This window comes from Hemitrygon akajei, chromosome 20, assembly GCF_048418815.1.
Source record: "Hemitrygon akajei chromosome 20, sHemAka1.3, whole genome shotgun sequence".
NCBI lineage: Eukaryota > Metazoa > Chordata > Chondrichthyes > Myliobatiformes > Dasyatidae > Hemitrygon > Hemitrygon akajei.
In genome coordinates, this window is record NC_133143.1 from 4,411,994 (window position 1) to 4,430,094 (window position 18,101).

General features: G+C 43.3%; 1 protein-coding gene across 1 annotated transcript in view; it reads right to left on the minus strand.

Annotated features, from left to right (window-relative positions):
- Positions 1–3,400: 3,400 nt before the first annotated feature.
- The window catches only part of cdcp1b (CUB domain containing protein 1b), a 106,739-nt gene continuing 92,038 nt past the window's right edge, over positions 3,401–18,101 (minus strand). The window contains exon 9 of the mRNA XM_073072988.1: positions 3,401–8,373. Within this exon, the coding sequence (XP_072929089.1) occupies positions 7,974–8,373 (400 nt within the window). The 3' untranslated portion in view covers positions 3,401–7,973. The remainder of the gene's footprint in view (positions 8,374–18,101) is intronic.

Sequence of the window (18,101 nt, forward strand, 5' to 3'; positions counted from 1 at the left end):
CTGGTGTTGAGTGATGAGCCTGGCCAGGTGGCTGAACTTTCAGTGGAGAACAGTTAGGGAACAGGGATCACAATTTGTTAACTTTTAAGATAGCTTTATATAAATGCGGACCTTGTGAATGAATATCAAATTGAAGCAGGGCAAATTACAGGTACAAGGGATAGTTAATTGGGAATAGCTGTTTACAGAAGGAGTTTCTGACCTGAGGTCCACAAACCTCTCGGTTAATGGTAGGGGTCCATTTCATAAATATGTGAGGGACCCTTGATTTGTAGGAAAACTCACATCTGATCTGTGGACTGTGTTTAAAGACTAAAGGTACAGCGTACAGAACAGTATCTTCTAGCAAGAAGGAAGAACAATGAAGGGAAAGTAAAACTATCAGATAGTGAATTTAATTAAGAAAATAAAGGAAGCAAAAATCAAACAGTGCCCTTGAGAATTATAAAGACACTAGAAAAGAACTCAAGAAGGGAATTGGGAGGGATAGGAGGGGCCATGAAATGTCTTTGCCAAGTAGGATCAAAGGTATTTCAAGGCATTGTTTACTCATTAAGAACAAGAGGATAACTTGGGAGTAGGTATAACTATTCAATAATCAAGGAGGGAACATGTACTTGAAGGCGGTGGATAATGGTGAGATCCTAAGTTAGTATTTTTTGGCTGTATTTACCAAGGAGATAAGGAGATCAATGATATAAAGAAGGAGGTAGTATCAGGTCTTTTAAAGAACATTAAGGAGGATGTCCCGAGGACTTGATGGAATATACTTCAGGTGATTGAGAGAGGGAAGAGAGGAGATTTCTTGGACCTTGATCAATAACTTCACATATTCTCTAGCCACAAGTGAGATCCTGGAAAACAAGACTGGAGAGGTAGTAATGTGGGAAAAGGAAATGGCAGATGAACTAATTTGCATTAATGTTCACTGTGAAGACACCAGCAGTATGGTGGAAGTTTGGGGGCCATGAAGTGTGTGAAGTTACCATTACTAGAGAAGGTTCTTGGGAAAATTAAAGGTCTGAAGGTAGATAAGTCACTCGGACTTGATAGTGTATACCTCAGGGTTCTGAAAGAGGTGGCTGAAGAGATTGTGGAGGCATTAGTAATGATCTTTCAAGAATCACTAGATTCTGGAATGGTGCCAGAAGGCAGGAAAGTTGGAAATGTTACTCTACACCTTGAGAAAGGAGAGTGGCAGAAGAAAGGAAATTAAAGGCCAGTTAGTCTGACCTCATTGGGTGGGAAGATGTAGGAGTCAATTTTTAAGGATGATAAATAGGCTGTCAGCATGATTTCCTCAAGGGAAAATCTTGCCTGTCAGATCTGTTGGAATTCTTTTGAGGAAGCAACAAGCAGGATAGACAAATGAGAATCAGTCAATGTTGTGTTCTTGGATTTTCAGAAGGCAAGGTGCCACCAATGAGTCTGCTTAATAAGCTATGAACCCATGATATTACAGGAAAGATCCTAGCAGTGTCTGACTGGCAGAAGGCAAAGTGGGAATAAAGGAAGCCTTTCCTGGTTGGCTGCCAGTGACTAGTAGTTTTTCACAGGGGCCTGTGTTGGGACCAATTCTTAAAAATGTTATATATTGATGATTTAGATGTTGGAATTGATGGCTTTGTTGCAAAGTTTGCAATCAATATGAAGACAGTTGGAGGGGCAGGTAGTTTTGAGGAAATAGGGAGGCTACAGAAGGACTTACACAGATTAGGAGAATGAGCAAAGTGACAGATGGAATACAGTGTCGGGAAGTGTATGATCATGCACTTTGGAAGAAGCAATGAAAGGGTCGACTATATTCTAAATGGAGAGAAAATACAAAACTCTGAGGCACAAAGGGAGTTGGGCGTCCTTGTGCAGGGTTCCCTAAAGGTTAATTTGCAGGTTGAATCTGTGGTGAGGAAGGCAAATGCAATGTTAGCATTCATTTCAAGAGGACTAGAATATAAAGGCAAGGATGTAATGTTGAAAATTTATAAAGCACTGGTGAGACTTGGAGTATTGTGAGCAGTTTTGGGCCACTTATCTTAGAAAGGATGTGCTGAAACTGGAGAGGGTTCAAAGGCCATTCACGAAAATGATTCCAGGATTAAATGGCTTGTCATGTGAAGAGGTTTTGATGGCTCTGGGCCTGTATTCTCTGGAATTTAGAAGAATGAGGGGTGACTTAATTGAAACTTAGTGAATGGTGAAAGCTCTTGATGGAGTGTATGTGGCGAGGATGTTTCCTTTGGCGGGAGAGTCTAAGACCGGAGGACACAACCTCAAAATAGAGGTGTGTCCTTTTAAAATGGAGATGAGGAAGTATTTCTTCAGCCAGAGGGTAGTGAGTCTGTGGAATTTGTTACCACAGGCAGCTGTGGAGGCCTGTGGTTAATTATGATATTTAGGCATAAGTTGACAGATTCTTGTTTGGTCAGGGCATGAAGGGATATGGGGGAGGGTGGGGGGAGCGTAGGGGATTGGGCTGAGAGGAAAATTGGATCAGCCATGGTGAAATAGTGGAGCAGACTCAAAGGGCCAAATGTCTTAAATCTGCTACTATACCTTATGCTTTTATTAGCTAGCCTATGTATTTATATTTATAGAGCAAACACGAGGAAATCTGCAGATGCTGGAAATACAAGCAACACACACAAAATGCAGGTGGAACGCAGCAGGCCAGGCAGCATCTATAGGGAGAAGCACTGTCGACGTTTCGGGCCGAGACCCTTCGTCAGGACTAACCGAAAGGAAAGATAGTAAGAGATTTGAAAGTAGTGGGGGGAGGGGGAAATACAAAATGATAGGAGAAGACAGGAGGGGGTGGGATGAAGCTAAGAGCTGGAAAGGTGATTGGCAAAAGTAATGGATCTTCCAGTGGCCACACATTTTAATTCCACGTCCCATTCCCATTCTGATATGTCTATCCATGGCCTCCTCTATTGTCAAAATGAATCCAAACTCAGGTTGGAGGAACAACACCTTATATACTGGCTGGGTAGCCTCCAACCTGATGGCGTGAACATTGACTTCTCTAACTTCCGTTAATGCCCCTCCACCCCTTCTTACCCCATCCCTGACATATTTAGTTGTTTGCCTGTTCTCCATCTCCCTCTGGTGTTCCCCCCACTTCCTTTCTTTCTCCCAAGGCCTCCTGTCCCATGATCCTTTCCCTTCTCCAGCTCTGTATCACTTTCGCCAATCACCTTTCCAGCTCTTAGCTTCATCCCACCCCCTCCGGTCTCCTATCATTTCGCATTTCCCCCTCCCCCCACTACTTTCAAATCTCTTACTATCTTTCCTTTCAGTTAGTCCTGACGAAGGGTCTCGGCCCGAAACGTCAACAGCGCTTCTCCCTATAGATGCTGCCTGGCCTGCTGTGTTCCACCAGCATTTTGTGTGTGTTGTATTTATATTTATTATGTTTTTGTTATTATTGTGTTCTTTACCTTATTGAGGTTTTTTTGTGCTTCATCAGATTTTGACTCTTTTAAACTTGAGCACTGAAAATGACATTAAGCAATCTTGATTCTTAATTAACTCAGTCAAAGAGCCTGTTGCTGTGCTACACTTTTCTAAGCTCCATGTTCAAATCACGCTTTGGCCACAAGCAGATCTGTGTGCATGTGGCAGGCTGCATTGTTAATTCTACAGCATAATGCACACCATAAAATCTGGCTGAATTTACCATATTTTGGGGATCCCAGTCAAACTCCAAACTGCTAATTTCAATCAGATTGTCTCTTTCTCTCAGGATTTTACCATGGAGCTATTAAGATATAGAGCACGGAAACAGGATCTTCAAGACCTTACTCCTCCATGCCGACCAATGTGCCCGTGTTTGGCTCATATCTTTCTAAAACTTTCATGCCTGTCTGTTCAAATGCCTTTTATATGTAATAATTCTAACAATGCTTGTCATCTTCTTTAGCAGCTTGTTCAATTTCCCCACCATTTTCCGGGTAAAGAAACGTGCCCCTCAAGGCTGTTTTAAATCTTTCCCTTCTCACTGTAACCCCATACCCTGTGGTTTTAGACTTCCCTATTCTGTGAAAAAGACTTTAGCTTTTTAGACCTTATCTATGTCCCTCATGCTTTCATAAACCACTATAAGGTCATCCACAGTTTCTTAAGATCTACAGAAACCACTCCAGGTTTATCTAGCTTCTCCTTACAGCTCAATCCCTCTTGTCCAGGCACATCCTTATGACTCATTTTGCACCTTCTCCAGTTAAATGACATACTGGAGGTACGGTTTAGCTTAAGATAAAGAGAATTCTTCAAATTAGTTTGAGGTACTGTAATGGAAGATTAAACAGTTTGGGTTTCAATTCCCAGGAGCTTAGAAGAACGTGAGGCAATCTTATTTAAGCTTCAAATCCTAAGGGTGTTTGACAAGGTAGGTATGAAGAGGTTTTCACCAATGACAGTCACAAACCATGGAACATAACTGCAGGATTGAAATATTAAATGATTGTTTTTTTGACCCAGTATGTTAATGTACCAACAGGAAGGAAGGCCTGCTTAGATCTGATACTCTGTAACGATCAGGATAGAATTTTGTGTATGTAAGTTGTTGATCCTTTAGGAACAAGTGATCATAAGGTACATACAAAATATTGAAGACAGCTATATAAGGAATACAGAAAATAGTAATGATGTTTACCATAGGGCATATGCAATTATGAACACTATAGTCAAGATGGAAATTTGGATTGCCAAAAGACAGGTTGATAAGGATGTTGCTGATAATACTAAGATTGACCCCAAGAGATTTTTTTCAATACTTTAGTAGTAAAAGAAAAGTCAAAGAGAAAGGTTAATGTATTAGGAATAATAGTAGGGTATTAAATTATGCAGAGAAGGACATAGTGGATACTTGTAACTCATATTTTGCTGAAGTATTCACCTGCAAAGATGTTCACAACATGCCAATAAGTGTAGAGAAAAATAAAGTTGTTTTAAGTGACTTACAGATCTTAGAAAGTGAGGTCCTGCTTTAGCTGAAAATCTCCAGGGCAAGACAACATATATCCAACTTATAGAGGTCTGTGGTTATATGTACAAACCCTGAACATGTATTTTTAAAAAGTCATTGAAGACTGGTGAAATCCTTAAGGACTGGAAATGGGCTAACATTATCCCGGTATACAAGGAGGGTGACCACACTGACCCTGGTAACTATAGACTAGTAAGCTTAGCATGTATTGTAATAAAGAATGAGATGGAAAAGCAGATGATAAGTACAGACATGTTAGCAGAAAGTAAAGGGGAAATCATGCTTAACTAATATGCTGGAATTCAATGAAGAAGAAACTAAAATTTACGATAACAATAGAGTGGATGATGCTTGGACTTTCAGAAGGCTTTTGACAAGGTACCCAATGAGAGGTTAACAATCAAATTACAGGAGGTGGGGATTCAGGATAAGGTGTGCAAATGGATGCAGAGTTAGCTGAGAAACAAGAAAGCACCAAGTTATGGTGAGAGGATCATTTCAACACCTAGAAGATGTTAAAAGGGGGCTCTGCAGGAATCAAGTTTAGGGTCGCTGCTGTTTTTAATTTACATGAATGATTTGGATAAGCACATAACAAAAATATGTTAAGTTTACTAATAAAGTTTACTGATGACACAAAATTAGGGGGACAGACTGATAATATTCAGACAGCAGAATCAATAAAGTTAGATCTAAACAAACTTCAGATGTGGGCAGATAAATGACAGATGAAATTTAATGTAAGTGAATGTTAAAGTATTACATACAAAAAGCAGAAATATTAGATATAAATATACATGTGAGGTCTTGAGTGCATTGTATGAGGATTTGGGTGTCCTGGTAGACTCATCACTATCAACATCTAGACAATGCACAGAAGCCATTAGGAAGGGTAATAGAATGTTGGACTATATAATGCGCTCAGTGAAGTTCAAGTCTAGAGAAGTTCTCCTTAAGCTGTTTGATGTACTTGTGAGGCCATGCCTTGTGAACTGTGTACAGTTTTGGTCTCCAAATTGTGTGGGGGAGGTAAAGGCACTGGAGAGAGTTCAGAGAAGGGTGATGAGACCCATTTCAGGTCTGCAGAGTACGAGTTATGAGGAAAGATTGAAAGAAGTAAATCTTCTTAGCCTAAGCAGACATAGAAAGAGAGGAGAAATGACCGAAGTGTTCAAAATCATTCAAGGTATAAGTAAGGTGGATGCCAGCTGCTACTTCAGAATTAATCCATCATCAAGGACACGGGGCCAGAGGTGGAGACTGGTTAAAGGGAGATTTCAGACTCACATCAGGAAGCATTTCTTTACACAGCGAGTTAAGGACATATGGAACAAACTACCTAGTTATGTAGTTGAGAGTTGTACCTTAGAGACTTTCAAATCTAAACTTGATAGTTACTTTAACACACTAGGAATTTGGCAAGCTGTGTTGAGCCAAATCGCCTGTTCTTGTCAAAAACGCTCTAATATTCTAAAACAATTAAGGGCTGGCTATTTACAGTTGATATGTGTAGAAAGTTCTTTTCTTAGAGGGTGGAAAAATCTCTGTAATTTTCTATCCTTAGGTGGAGGAGGGGGTGGGGGAAGCTGGATCACATGATTTGACAGATGGGGGAATCGAGAGGTATGAAGAAATGGTACTGAAGGGGAGTTGAGTCCAGCATTGATCATAATGAATGGTGGAACAGGTCTGCGGGCTGAGTGCTCTACTCCTTCTCCTACTTTCTTGTGCTCTGGACTAGCCTAGCATGTAACACCTTGTCAAATGCCTTATAGATATTACTGCACTTCATCACTTTCTTAGTTATCTCCTCAAAGAACAGCCAAATTACTGAGACAATGACAACCACTCCATAAGCAAAGCCATGATCAACCCCTGCCTTTCAAAATGTACATAAATCCTATATCTTAGAACTTCCTCAAATAATTTTACTACTACTAATATAAAGTTCATCCACCTGTAGATACCTGGCTTATCCCTATTGCTCTTCTTAAATAAAGGAACAACATTCACTATCCTTCAATCTTATGGTACCTCATTCATGAATGACAAAGATGTAAAAATGTCCATCAGGACCCCAGCAACCTCCTACTTTGTTTTCCATAACATTCTGAGATAAATCTCATGTGGCCCTGAGGATTTATGAGCCTTTATGTTTTCTAGGACATCTTCCACTTTCTTAATACTGAGATTCTCGAGACCATCAACATATTCTTCTCTGAATCCACTATCATCCCCTTAATTCTGCTTGGTGGATACAGAGAAGTATTCACTTTGGGACCTAACCCATGTCCCCTGACTTCACACATAGTTTACCCCTTTCTTACACCCTCTTCTTCAAGAGACCCCCTTGCTCCCAGTTGCCTATATATACTCAGTGGCCACTTTATTAGATACCTTCTGTATCTAACAAAGAAGCTACTGAGTGTATGTTCATGGTCTTCTGCTGCTGTAGCCCATCGGCTTCGAGGTTCAACACGCTGTGCATTCAGAGATGCTCTTCTGCCCACCACTGTTGTAACATGTGTTTATCTGTGTTACTGTTACCTTCCTGTCAGCTTGAACCAATCTGGTAATTCTCCTCTGACCTCTCTCATTAACAAAGCATTTTTGCCCACAGAACTGCCACTCACAAGATGTTTTTTGGTTTATACACTATTTTCTGTAAACTGTTGTGAGTGAAAAATCCCAGGAGATTAGCAGGTTTTGAGATACTCAAACCACCCTATCTGGCACCAACATTCATTCCATGGTCAAAATACTGCACTACAAACTGAGATCGGGCTGGAGGTTCTGGAAAATACCTGCTCAGGAGCTCCTGGCTCAGTGGCAGGGAAGCTGAACCCTCACTGAAAAAATGTTACCTGGAAACTAAACACTGCTGTATTCACTGGTAAAATCAGTCCATGAAAAGCAATGAGTTGTTTGGACAGATGCCAGCTATTTACACATTTAGACTGTTACACATACTAGTAAACATGCTTTGCTATGAGCTAGAATCCTTTTCACCATTCCCAAGGAAAGCCACTGTCTCCCCATTGTTTTCTACATCCGCCTTCTTGACTGAAAATGTATATAGGTCATTGGACACCATGGGCACAGTCTCTGGACTGGACCCCTTAGGCACGGCACCACGTGGAGGTGGGAGAGTAGGCAGGACATTGCCCATGGGGCCTTGGAAAGGCCGATACACGTCCACCTCCGGAATGGACAGAAACTGTGTGTTGTTAAAATAATCAGTATAAACACGGTCTTCGTCAATAACAGCGTAAATATGAGACTCATTCTCCTGCCTAGTTTTGCCAAACTTCCGCTGGTGCCTGGGTCTGTGAGTGTTCACACTGGGATTGTAGATGCCAACAGAAGGCTGGCTTTGCTGTCTTCTCCTGTGCAAATCAAAGTAAGATGAATTAGTGGTTGACTTGATATCTGCAAACTGCTTCATTCACATCTAGGTGTTACTATACAGGAGGCAACTTTCTGGATTATATCTCAGTTCTGCCAGTGTTGAAGGTGATACTTGCACTGGTAACAAATGACTTTGTTTTATCAAACACTAGAGAACAGAACATCATGCCCGTCTTTCTCACTAGGAGAATACCAAGAATGTTTTGTGGTTCAGGAGCAGCTACAGCTTGGATTTAAAAAATACATAATCGTCAAAATACGGAAAGAGCAAAACCAAACAGAGACAGCATATTATTATACCCTTAGATACATTGTGGCATGCATGGAGAGGTTTATGGACTCAACAATTCCTATTTACCTACTTTCCATCAAATCTGACAGTGAGTTTTGAAAGCTCTCTGATTACACTGTTTACATTCTTGTCAAAATGCATATAATTCAAATAATATCAGGTTTTAGGTACTTCTCAGTGTGACACAGCACAAACGAGCTCTGGTGCCAATTGTGATCCTTTCTCCCACTGTTGACCTTTGCACAGTCACTGATATTGAAAAAGTAAATGTGAATAGAATCCAGTAGAAAAAGCTAGTAAACTCAGAAAAAAATTACTATTCAAGTAATAAACAGTGGTTTAACAATACTGGAAATGAGAGAAACCAATTGTTCATGCCATCAGGTTGGAGGTTATCCAGGCAGAATATAAGGTGTTACTCCTCCATCTTCAGTGTGGCCTCATTGTGGCAATGGAGGAGGACATACACCGATGTGTTGGGATGGGAAAAGGAAGCTGAATTGAAATGGGTGTCAACTGGGGAACCCTGCCTTTTGTGGTAGCAGGTGCTCAATGAAATGGTCCTTCATCTATGTCAGGTCTCACTGATGTAGAGGTGGCACACCAGGAGCATCACATAGTGCTGCTTCACCTGAAAGGACTATTTGGGGCCATGATTGGTGATGAGGGAGGAGATGTAGGGATAGGTTCTTCAATCAAGACTCACTACCACAGCCATGTTTCCTTTCTGGGAAATTGTCTCTGCCACCATCCTGTACCACCTAGCTTCCAGCTATCTGTCCAGGCCTCTCAATTTAGACCCAGCAAGGATCCTAAGTACATGCATCTGATGGACTGCTTCCCCCCCAGGATTCTACATGCCACCATGCAATAGTACCTGAAAGCCCTGTCTCTTCCTTTGCCACAGCTCCAGGCCTTATTCTCTACTGCTTGCCATCGACCTCTCTGACATTCATCTTCCACTGTACCTGGTGCTCCTGATGTGGCGTCCTGTATATTGGTGAGACCCAATGTAGACTGGGAGACTGTTTCACCGAGCACCTATGCTTTGACTGCCAGAAAAAGCAGGTGCACCTGGTAGTAGTTATTTCAATTCCAATTCTCAGTCCCATTCTGACATGTCAGTCCATCGCCTCTTCTACTGCTGCGATGAGGCCACACCTCAGGTTGGAGGACAACACCTTATATTCTGCCTGGGTAACCTCCAATCTAAATGCATGCACATCGATTTCTCTAACTTCTGATAACTGCCCTGCCCCTTTCTCCTTCACCATTCCCATTTCCTTATTTGCCCATCACCTCTCTCTGGTGCTCTTCTCCCTTTTCCTTTCTTCCATGGACTTCTGTCCTCTCCTATCAGATTTCCCTTCTCCAGCTCTTCATCTCTTTCACAAATTGACTTCCCAGCTCTTTACTTCACCCTTCCCCTTCTCCCAGATTCACCTATCATCTACTCCTAGTATTTCTTTCTCCCCTCTCCCCACCTCCTTACTCTGACTTCCAATCTCTTTTCTCAAGACGATGACGGGTCTTGGCCAAAAACATTGTTTACTCCTTTTCATAGATACTGCCAGGCCTGTTGAGATCCTCCAGCATTTTGTGTGTATTACTTTGCTTTCCAGTATATGTAGATTTTCTCATTTGCCTTTCTGACTGCCACATGGTCCTGTGGCTCCTGTTCTTCCATCACTACTCCCCACCAACCCCAGGTCACTCAGGCTCCCCTCTACTCCTCATCTACCTTCATTCCTATGATGTACCATTTGTTCCATGCGACGTTACCTGAACATCCCAACTCTACTCTCTTATCTGACCCCTTCAACTCTCTACCCTCTCCTGACCCCAGCCCTAATCCATGCTGTGTCTTTACTAGCCCCTCCAAACTTTGCCCCCCCACCATGCCTGCACTTCACTGAGTCCTGCACCAGCCACCACGCTGAGATCTTCTTCCATCAACTCCATCTCCAAGTCTCCTTCTTTAGCAAGGATACCCATCCCACACTGATAACCCCTTCACCAATCTTCACCCTTCCTCCTCTTCTTGACACCTCGCACTAGCTTGCCGTTTGCTCTGGATCTTTTCATCTGCTGATGAGATATCAATCATCTCAACTTCAGCACTCCTCACCTTCTTGAACTTCTTACCCTCTGAACAAACTGTCATTAACTCTCTCTGCACCAATCCCAACCTCACCATCAAATCCCAGACGGGAAGTGTGCTGTTGTAGTCTGGCAGATTGACCTCTACCTTGCTGAGGTCAGGAAACATCTCTCAGACACTTCCTCTTATATTTCTCTTGAAGAGGAACTCACTAAGGAGCATAAGGCCATTGTCTCCCACACCATCACCAACCTCAATGTCCCAACCACCATCACCAACCTCAATGTCCCATCCACTACCACCAACCTCAATGTCCCATCCACCACCACCAACCTCAATGTCCCATCCACCATCACCAACCTCAATGTCCCAACCACCATCACCAACCTCAATGTCCCATCCACTACCACCAACCTCAATGTCCCATCCACCATCACCAACCTCAATGTCCCAACCACCATCACCAACCTCAATGTCCCAACCACCATCACCAACCTCAATGTCCCATCCACTACCACCAACCTCAATGTCCCATCCACCATCACCAACCTCAGTCCCATCCACCATCACCAACCTCAATGTCCCAACCACCATCACCAACCTCAATGTCCCAACCACCATCACCAACCTCAATGTCCCATCCACTACCACCAACCTCAATGTCCCATCCACTACCACCAACCTCAATGTCCCATCCACCATCACCAACCTCAATGTCCCAACCACCATCACCAACCTCAATGTCCCAACCACCATCACCAACCTCAATGTCCCATCCACTACCACCAACCTCAATGTCCCATCCACCATCACCAACCTCAATGTCCCAACCACCATCACCAACCTCAATGTCCCAACCACCATCACCAACCTCAATGTCCCATCCACTACCACCAACCTCAATGTCCCATCCACTACCACCAACCTCAATGTCCCATCCACCATCACCAACCTCAATGTCCCAACCACCATCACCAACCTCAATGTCCCATCCACTACCACCAACCTCAATGTCCCAACCACCATCACCAACCTCAATGTCCCAACCTCCATCACCAACCTCAATGTCCCATCCACCATCACCAACCTCAATGTCCCATCCACCATCACCAACCTCAATGTCCCAACCACCATCACCAACCTCAATGTGCCATCCACTACCACCACCAACCTTATAATTCCCTGACCCCGATTTGCTCATTTCTACCTCGTACCCAAGTTCCAAAACCTGACTCTCCAGTAGGTTCTGTCTGCTCCTGTCCCACTACACTTGAATCAACATGCTTCAACTCTATGTTTCCTCCTTAGTTCAGCCCCTTCCATGACACTTCACCCGCGCTCTATCACTTTAAGTTCCCTGGCCTTAATTGCTCATTTTCTCTGTGGATGTCCAGTCTTTGTACACGTCTCTACCACATCAGTAATGCTTTGAAGTTCTCTGTTTCTTTCTGAACAGCAGACCTAATGAACTCCCCTCCACTTTCATCTTCCTCCATTTGATGGAGCTGATTCTCACCCTCAACAATTTCTCTTCTGGGTTCTCCCACTCACTCCACACCAAAGGTGTAGCTGTGGACACCTGCATGCGCCCCAGCTATGTCGGACTTTTTGTCAGCTATGTGGAACAGACAATGTTGCAAGCCTGCACTGGAAACAATCCCAGAACACTTTCTATGCCTCACTAATGTCTGCTCTGGTGCTGCTTCCTGCTCTCATGCTGAGCTTGTCAATTTAATCAACTTTACAACCAACTTCCACCCTGCCTTCAAATTTACTTGGCTCATCTCTGACACTTTTCTCCCCTTTCTCGATCTCTCTGCCTCAGTTAATGGAGACAGATGATCTACTTATAACTTTTATAATCCATGATCATAAGATATAGGAGCTTAATTAGGCCATTTGGCCCATCAAGTCTGCTCCATCATTTCATCATGGCTGACCCATTTCCCTCTCAGCCCCCACCTGCCTTCTCCCCGTATTCCTTCATGCCCTGACTAATCAAGAATCTATTAACCTCTGCCTTAAATATAACCAATGTCTTGGCTTCCATGGCCATCTACGGCAATGAATTGCAAAGATTCACCATTCTGGCTAAAGAAATTCCTCCTCATCTCTGTTCTAAATGGATGTCCCTCTGATTCTGAGACTGTGTTCTCTGGTCTTAGACTCCCCCACCCTAGGAAACATCCTCTCTACATCCACTCTATTGAGGCCTTCCCTTGGACAACATCGGTGGCGTGGAGAGGGGAGACTTGCAGCTTGGTCTTCCATAAAATAAACCTTGCCCAGGCTTGCTGGAAACTTTCCAAGGCGCAAATCCATGGTCTGTTGAGACTAACTGAGGCCTACACATACATCGAGGCCTTTCAACATTTGACAGCTTTCAATGAGATCCCCCTTCATTCTTCAGAATTCCAACGAGTACAGGCCCACAGCTGTCAAGCACTCCTTGTATGATAAGCCTTTCAATCCAGGAAACATTCTTGCGAACCCTCGTTTGAACCCTCTCTAGTTTCAGCACATCCTTTCTTAGATAAGGAAGCCAAAATCGCTCACAGTTCTCCAAATGAGGCCTCACCTGTGCTTTATAAAGCCTCAACGTTACATCCTTGCTTTTCTATTCTAGTCCTTTTGAAATGAATGCTAACATTGCCTTCCTCACCGGCTCAACGTGCAAGTTAACCTTTAGGGAGTCCTGCACAAGGATTCCCAAGTCCCCTTGGACCTCAGATTTTTTGAATTTTCTCTCCATTTAGAAAATAGTCCACACTTTTATTTTTTTCTATCAAAGTGCATGACCATACCCTTCCTGATATTGTATTCCATCTGCCATTTCTTCACCCATTCTCCTAATCTATTTAAGTCCTCTGTAGCCTCTCTGCTTTACCAAAACTACCAACCTCCACCTCCACCTATCTTTGTGCCTGAAAACTTGCCACAAAGCCATCAGTTTCATCATCCAAATTATTGACATATAATGTAAAAAGATGCTGTCCTAACACAGACTATCATGAAGCACCACGAGTCACCGGCAGCCAACCAGAAAAGGCTCCCTTTATTCCCACTCTTTGCCTCCTGCCAATCAGCCACTGCTTTATCCATGCTAGTATCTCTTCAGTAAATCCATGGGCTCATAAGCAGCCTCATGAGTGGCTCCTTGTCAAAGGCCTTCTGCAAATCCAAGTACCCAAGATCCATTGATTCTCTTTTGTCTATCCTGCTTGTTATTTCTTCAAAGATTTCCAACATATTTCTGAGGCAAGATTTTCTGTTAAGGAAACCATGCTGATTTTTTGCTTATTTTATCATGTGCCTCCATGTACCCTAAACCATATCCTTAACAATCAACTCCAACATCTTTTCAACCACTGAGGTCAGGCTAACGTGGCTATAATTCCTCCCTCTCTACCTCTTGAAGCTTGAAGAGATATTTGCAATTATTTCCCCTCTAGAACTATGCTAGAATCTATTAGTTCTTGAAAGAGCATTACTAATGACTGCACAATCTCTTTAGCTACTTTGTTCAGAACTGTGGGTTGTAGTCCGTCTAGTCAACAGCCTATTTTATAAAGTGCATCCAAGTACCTCAAAGCCACAATCTTAACAATTGACTCCAACATCTTCCCAACCACTAACCACCTTTAGCCTCCTTTCTTCTGGAAGAGTGGATTGACATTTGCAATTTTCTAGTTCTCTGGAACTATGCCAGAATCCAGTGTTTTTTGAATGATCTTTACTAATGCCTCCACAATCTTTTCAGATACCTCTTTTAGAAGCAAGTGGTGTAGACCATTTGATCTAGATGACTTACCTATCTTCAAACCTTTCAGGTCCTCAAGCACCTTCTCCTAGTAATGGTAACTTCACACACTTCTGCCCCCTGATGCTCTCGAACTTCCAGTATACTGCTAGTATCTTCCACAGTGAAAACAGATGCAAGATACTTATTCAGTTCATCCACCATTTCCTTGTCCCACATAACTACCTCTCCAGCATCGATTTCCAGTGGTTCGATATCCACTCTCACCTCTCATTTACACTTTATATATCTGATGAAACTTTTGGTATCCTCTTTAATATTATTGGTTAGCTTATCTTTGCATTCCATCTTTTCCTTCTTTATGACTTTTTTAGTATCCTTCTGTTGGTTTTAAAAAGCTTCCCAATCTTCTAACTTTCTACTAATTTTTGCTCTGTTATATGCCCTCTCTTTGGCTTTTATGTTGGCTTTGACTTCTCTTGTCAGCCATGGTTGCAAAATCTTGCCTTTAGAACACTTCTTCTTTGGGATCTATCAAAATTGCTCCCAGAAATTCCAGTCATTGCTGCTCTGCCATCATACATGTTAGTTGGCCCTTCCAATCAATTTTCGCCAGCTCCTTTACACTACTGATACATCTGACTTTATCTTCTTCTTCTCAAATTGCAGGGTGAATTCTACCATATTATGATCACTGTACCCCTAAGGGTTCCTTTACCTTAATCTCTCTAATTAGTTCTGGTTCAATTGCACAACACCCAATCCAGAATCGCTGATCTCCTAGTGGGCTCAACCACAAGCTGATCTAAAATGCCATCTTGTAGGCATTCTACAATTCCCCTTCTGAGGATCAAGCACCAACCTGATTTACTTGCATATTGATATCCCCCATAACATTGCCATTTTGATATGCATTTTCTATCTCTCATTCTAATTCAGACATCTTTACTACTATTTGGTGGCCTGTATATAGCTCCTGTCAGGGGTTTTTTTACCCTTTGCTCTACCCAGAACCTTCCTCTCCACACCTTCTGAACCTATGTCACCTCTTTCTAATGAGTTAATTTCATTATTTTTAACCAGCAGGGTCACCCCATCCCCATGGCTTATCTACCTGTCCTTCTGTATCCTTGGATGTTAGGCTCCCAGCTAATATGTTTCAGTCACGATTCAGTGTTTCCCATAATGTAATACATGGCAATCTGTAGCTGTTCTACAAGTTCATCTACCTTATTCCATATACTTCTTGAATTCAAATATACCCTTCAGTCCTGTATTCATCACCTTACACTGCAATTCATCCTGCAACTTTACCCTATCATCAGCCTCTGTTTGCTAGAGGCCTCATTACACACTACCCTTTTTCTAAACCAACTACCTCCTCCTCAGCCCTATCACTCCATTTCCTATACTCCTGCCAAATTTGTTTAAACCCTCCCCACAAGCTTGAGCAAGCCTGCCTAGAAAGATCGGGGTCCCCCTCCGGTTCGAGTGCACTGTCCATTTTGTGCCAGTTCCTCAGCCTCACATTCCTCTACCAAATCATCCTGGTTTTACCTTCACTGGCACGTGGCACAGGCAGCAATCCAGAGATTATTAGCCTGGAGGTCCTGCTTTTCAGCTTTCTACCCAGCTCCCTAAAATCTCTTGTCAGGACTTCCTCACCTTTCCTACCAAAGTCATTGGTGCCAATATGCACCAGGAGTCCAGGCAGCTCACACTCCCCCTTTAGAATGCCGTAGACCCGACCCTGACCCTGGCATCAGCAACATACCATCTGGTTGTCCGTACCACACCCACAGAATCTCATGTCTATTACTTTGACTATGGAATCCCCTATCACCACTGCAGCCATCTTCACCTCTGATCTCTTCTGAGCCACAGCAGCAGACTAAATGCCAGAGACCTGATCACTGCAGCTAACCCAGGCAAACAGTATCCAAAGTGGTATACTTATTATTGAGGGGAACGGCCATGCAGTATTTTGTACTGGCTGCCCGTTTTCCTTCCTTCTCCTCACAGTCACCCAGTTACCTGCCTCCTGCAACCTAGGGGTGACTACCTTCTTGTAGCTCCTGTTTATCACTTCCTCAGTCTCACGCATGAGCCAAAGGTCATCGAGCTGCAGCTCCAGTTCCTTAACACGCTCTCTGAGGAACTGCAGTCTGTGCACTTGTGGTTATCTGGGATTCTGGAGGAATGAAGAATAAAGATGAGAAAGAAGAAACTTACCAAATACTTACCTCACCCAATCCTCATAAGTCAAAGCCACTCCAACACTGGCCAACCAAGACAACAGTGGCTCTGTGTGCCCCTGCCTTGTTATTAATCACCCTTTCTAATGAATCCTGTTCACGGATCGGGTGCAGTCCAGCTCCAAAGAACTACCACAAAGAGAGATGCCTTTTTAATCTCTAGCCGTGAACCTCATGAGAATGTACCTTCTTTTGGTGCTCCTGCTCACTGATTGGGTGCAATCCAAATCTTACTGATCATCTTCCCACAGCTACCTTGATGATACCTCTTCCCACTCTGTCACTTTTCTCAGTTGCTCTTCCTCCACCACAATTGCTCTCAGGGTGAGGGTTTCCATTCTAGGATATCCGAGATACCATCCTTCTCCAAACAACAGAGCTTCCCTTCCACCACCATCACTCAAATCTCTTCCATTTCCCACACATCTGCTCTCACTCCATCCTCCTGTCGCTATTACAGGGATAGGTTACCACCCAATGAGCCTCGTTTCCAGCATATCATTCTCCATAACTACCGCCATCTGTAATGGGATTCTGCACATGCTCTCTTTCTCCATTTCCTGCTTCCCACAGGGAACGGTCTCTATACAGACCCCTTAGCCACTTGTCTGATCTATCTCCTGGCAATTCTCCCTGTAAGTGGTACACGTGCTACACCTGCTTCTACACCTCCTCCCTCTCCCTGGTTCACGGTCCCAAACAGTCCTTCCAGGTGAAACAACACTTCACCTGAAAGTCTGTCAGAGTCATCTATTGTGATCAGGGCTCCCGGCGTGGCCTCCTCCGTATCAGTGAAACCTGACATTGTTTGGGGGACTGCTTTGCTCCTTCTGCTACAGAAGGCGGGAATTCCTGGTGGCCACCTATTTCAATTCAACTTCCCACTCCCATTCTGATGTCGATTCATGGCCTTCTCTACTTCCACGATGAGGCCACACTCAAGGTGGATGAGCAAAGCCTCATATTCCTTCTGGTAGCCTCAAACTTGAAGGCATGAACATCAATTTCTCTAATACATAGTAATTTCTCTGTCCTCCCATTCTCTCTTTTTCCATTCTAGTTCCCCTTCACCTGTTCTCTTCTCACCTGCCAACCTCCTCCCTCTAGTAACCCTGCTTTCCTTTCTCCCATGCCCCACTGTCCTCTTCTATCAGAGTGCTTCTTCTTCAGCCCTTTACTTCTTCCACTTTGTTTTGTTTCTCACTTTATCACCTCTCCCGCGCCATTCCCCTTCTCATTCATCTATCACCCACCAGCTTCTATTCTTTTCCCATTATTCTGGCTTCAGCCCCCTTCCC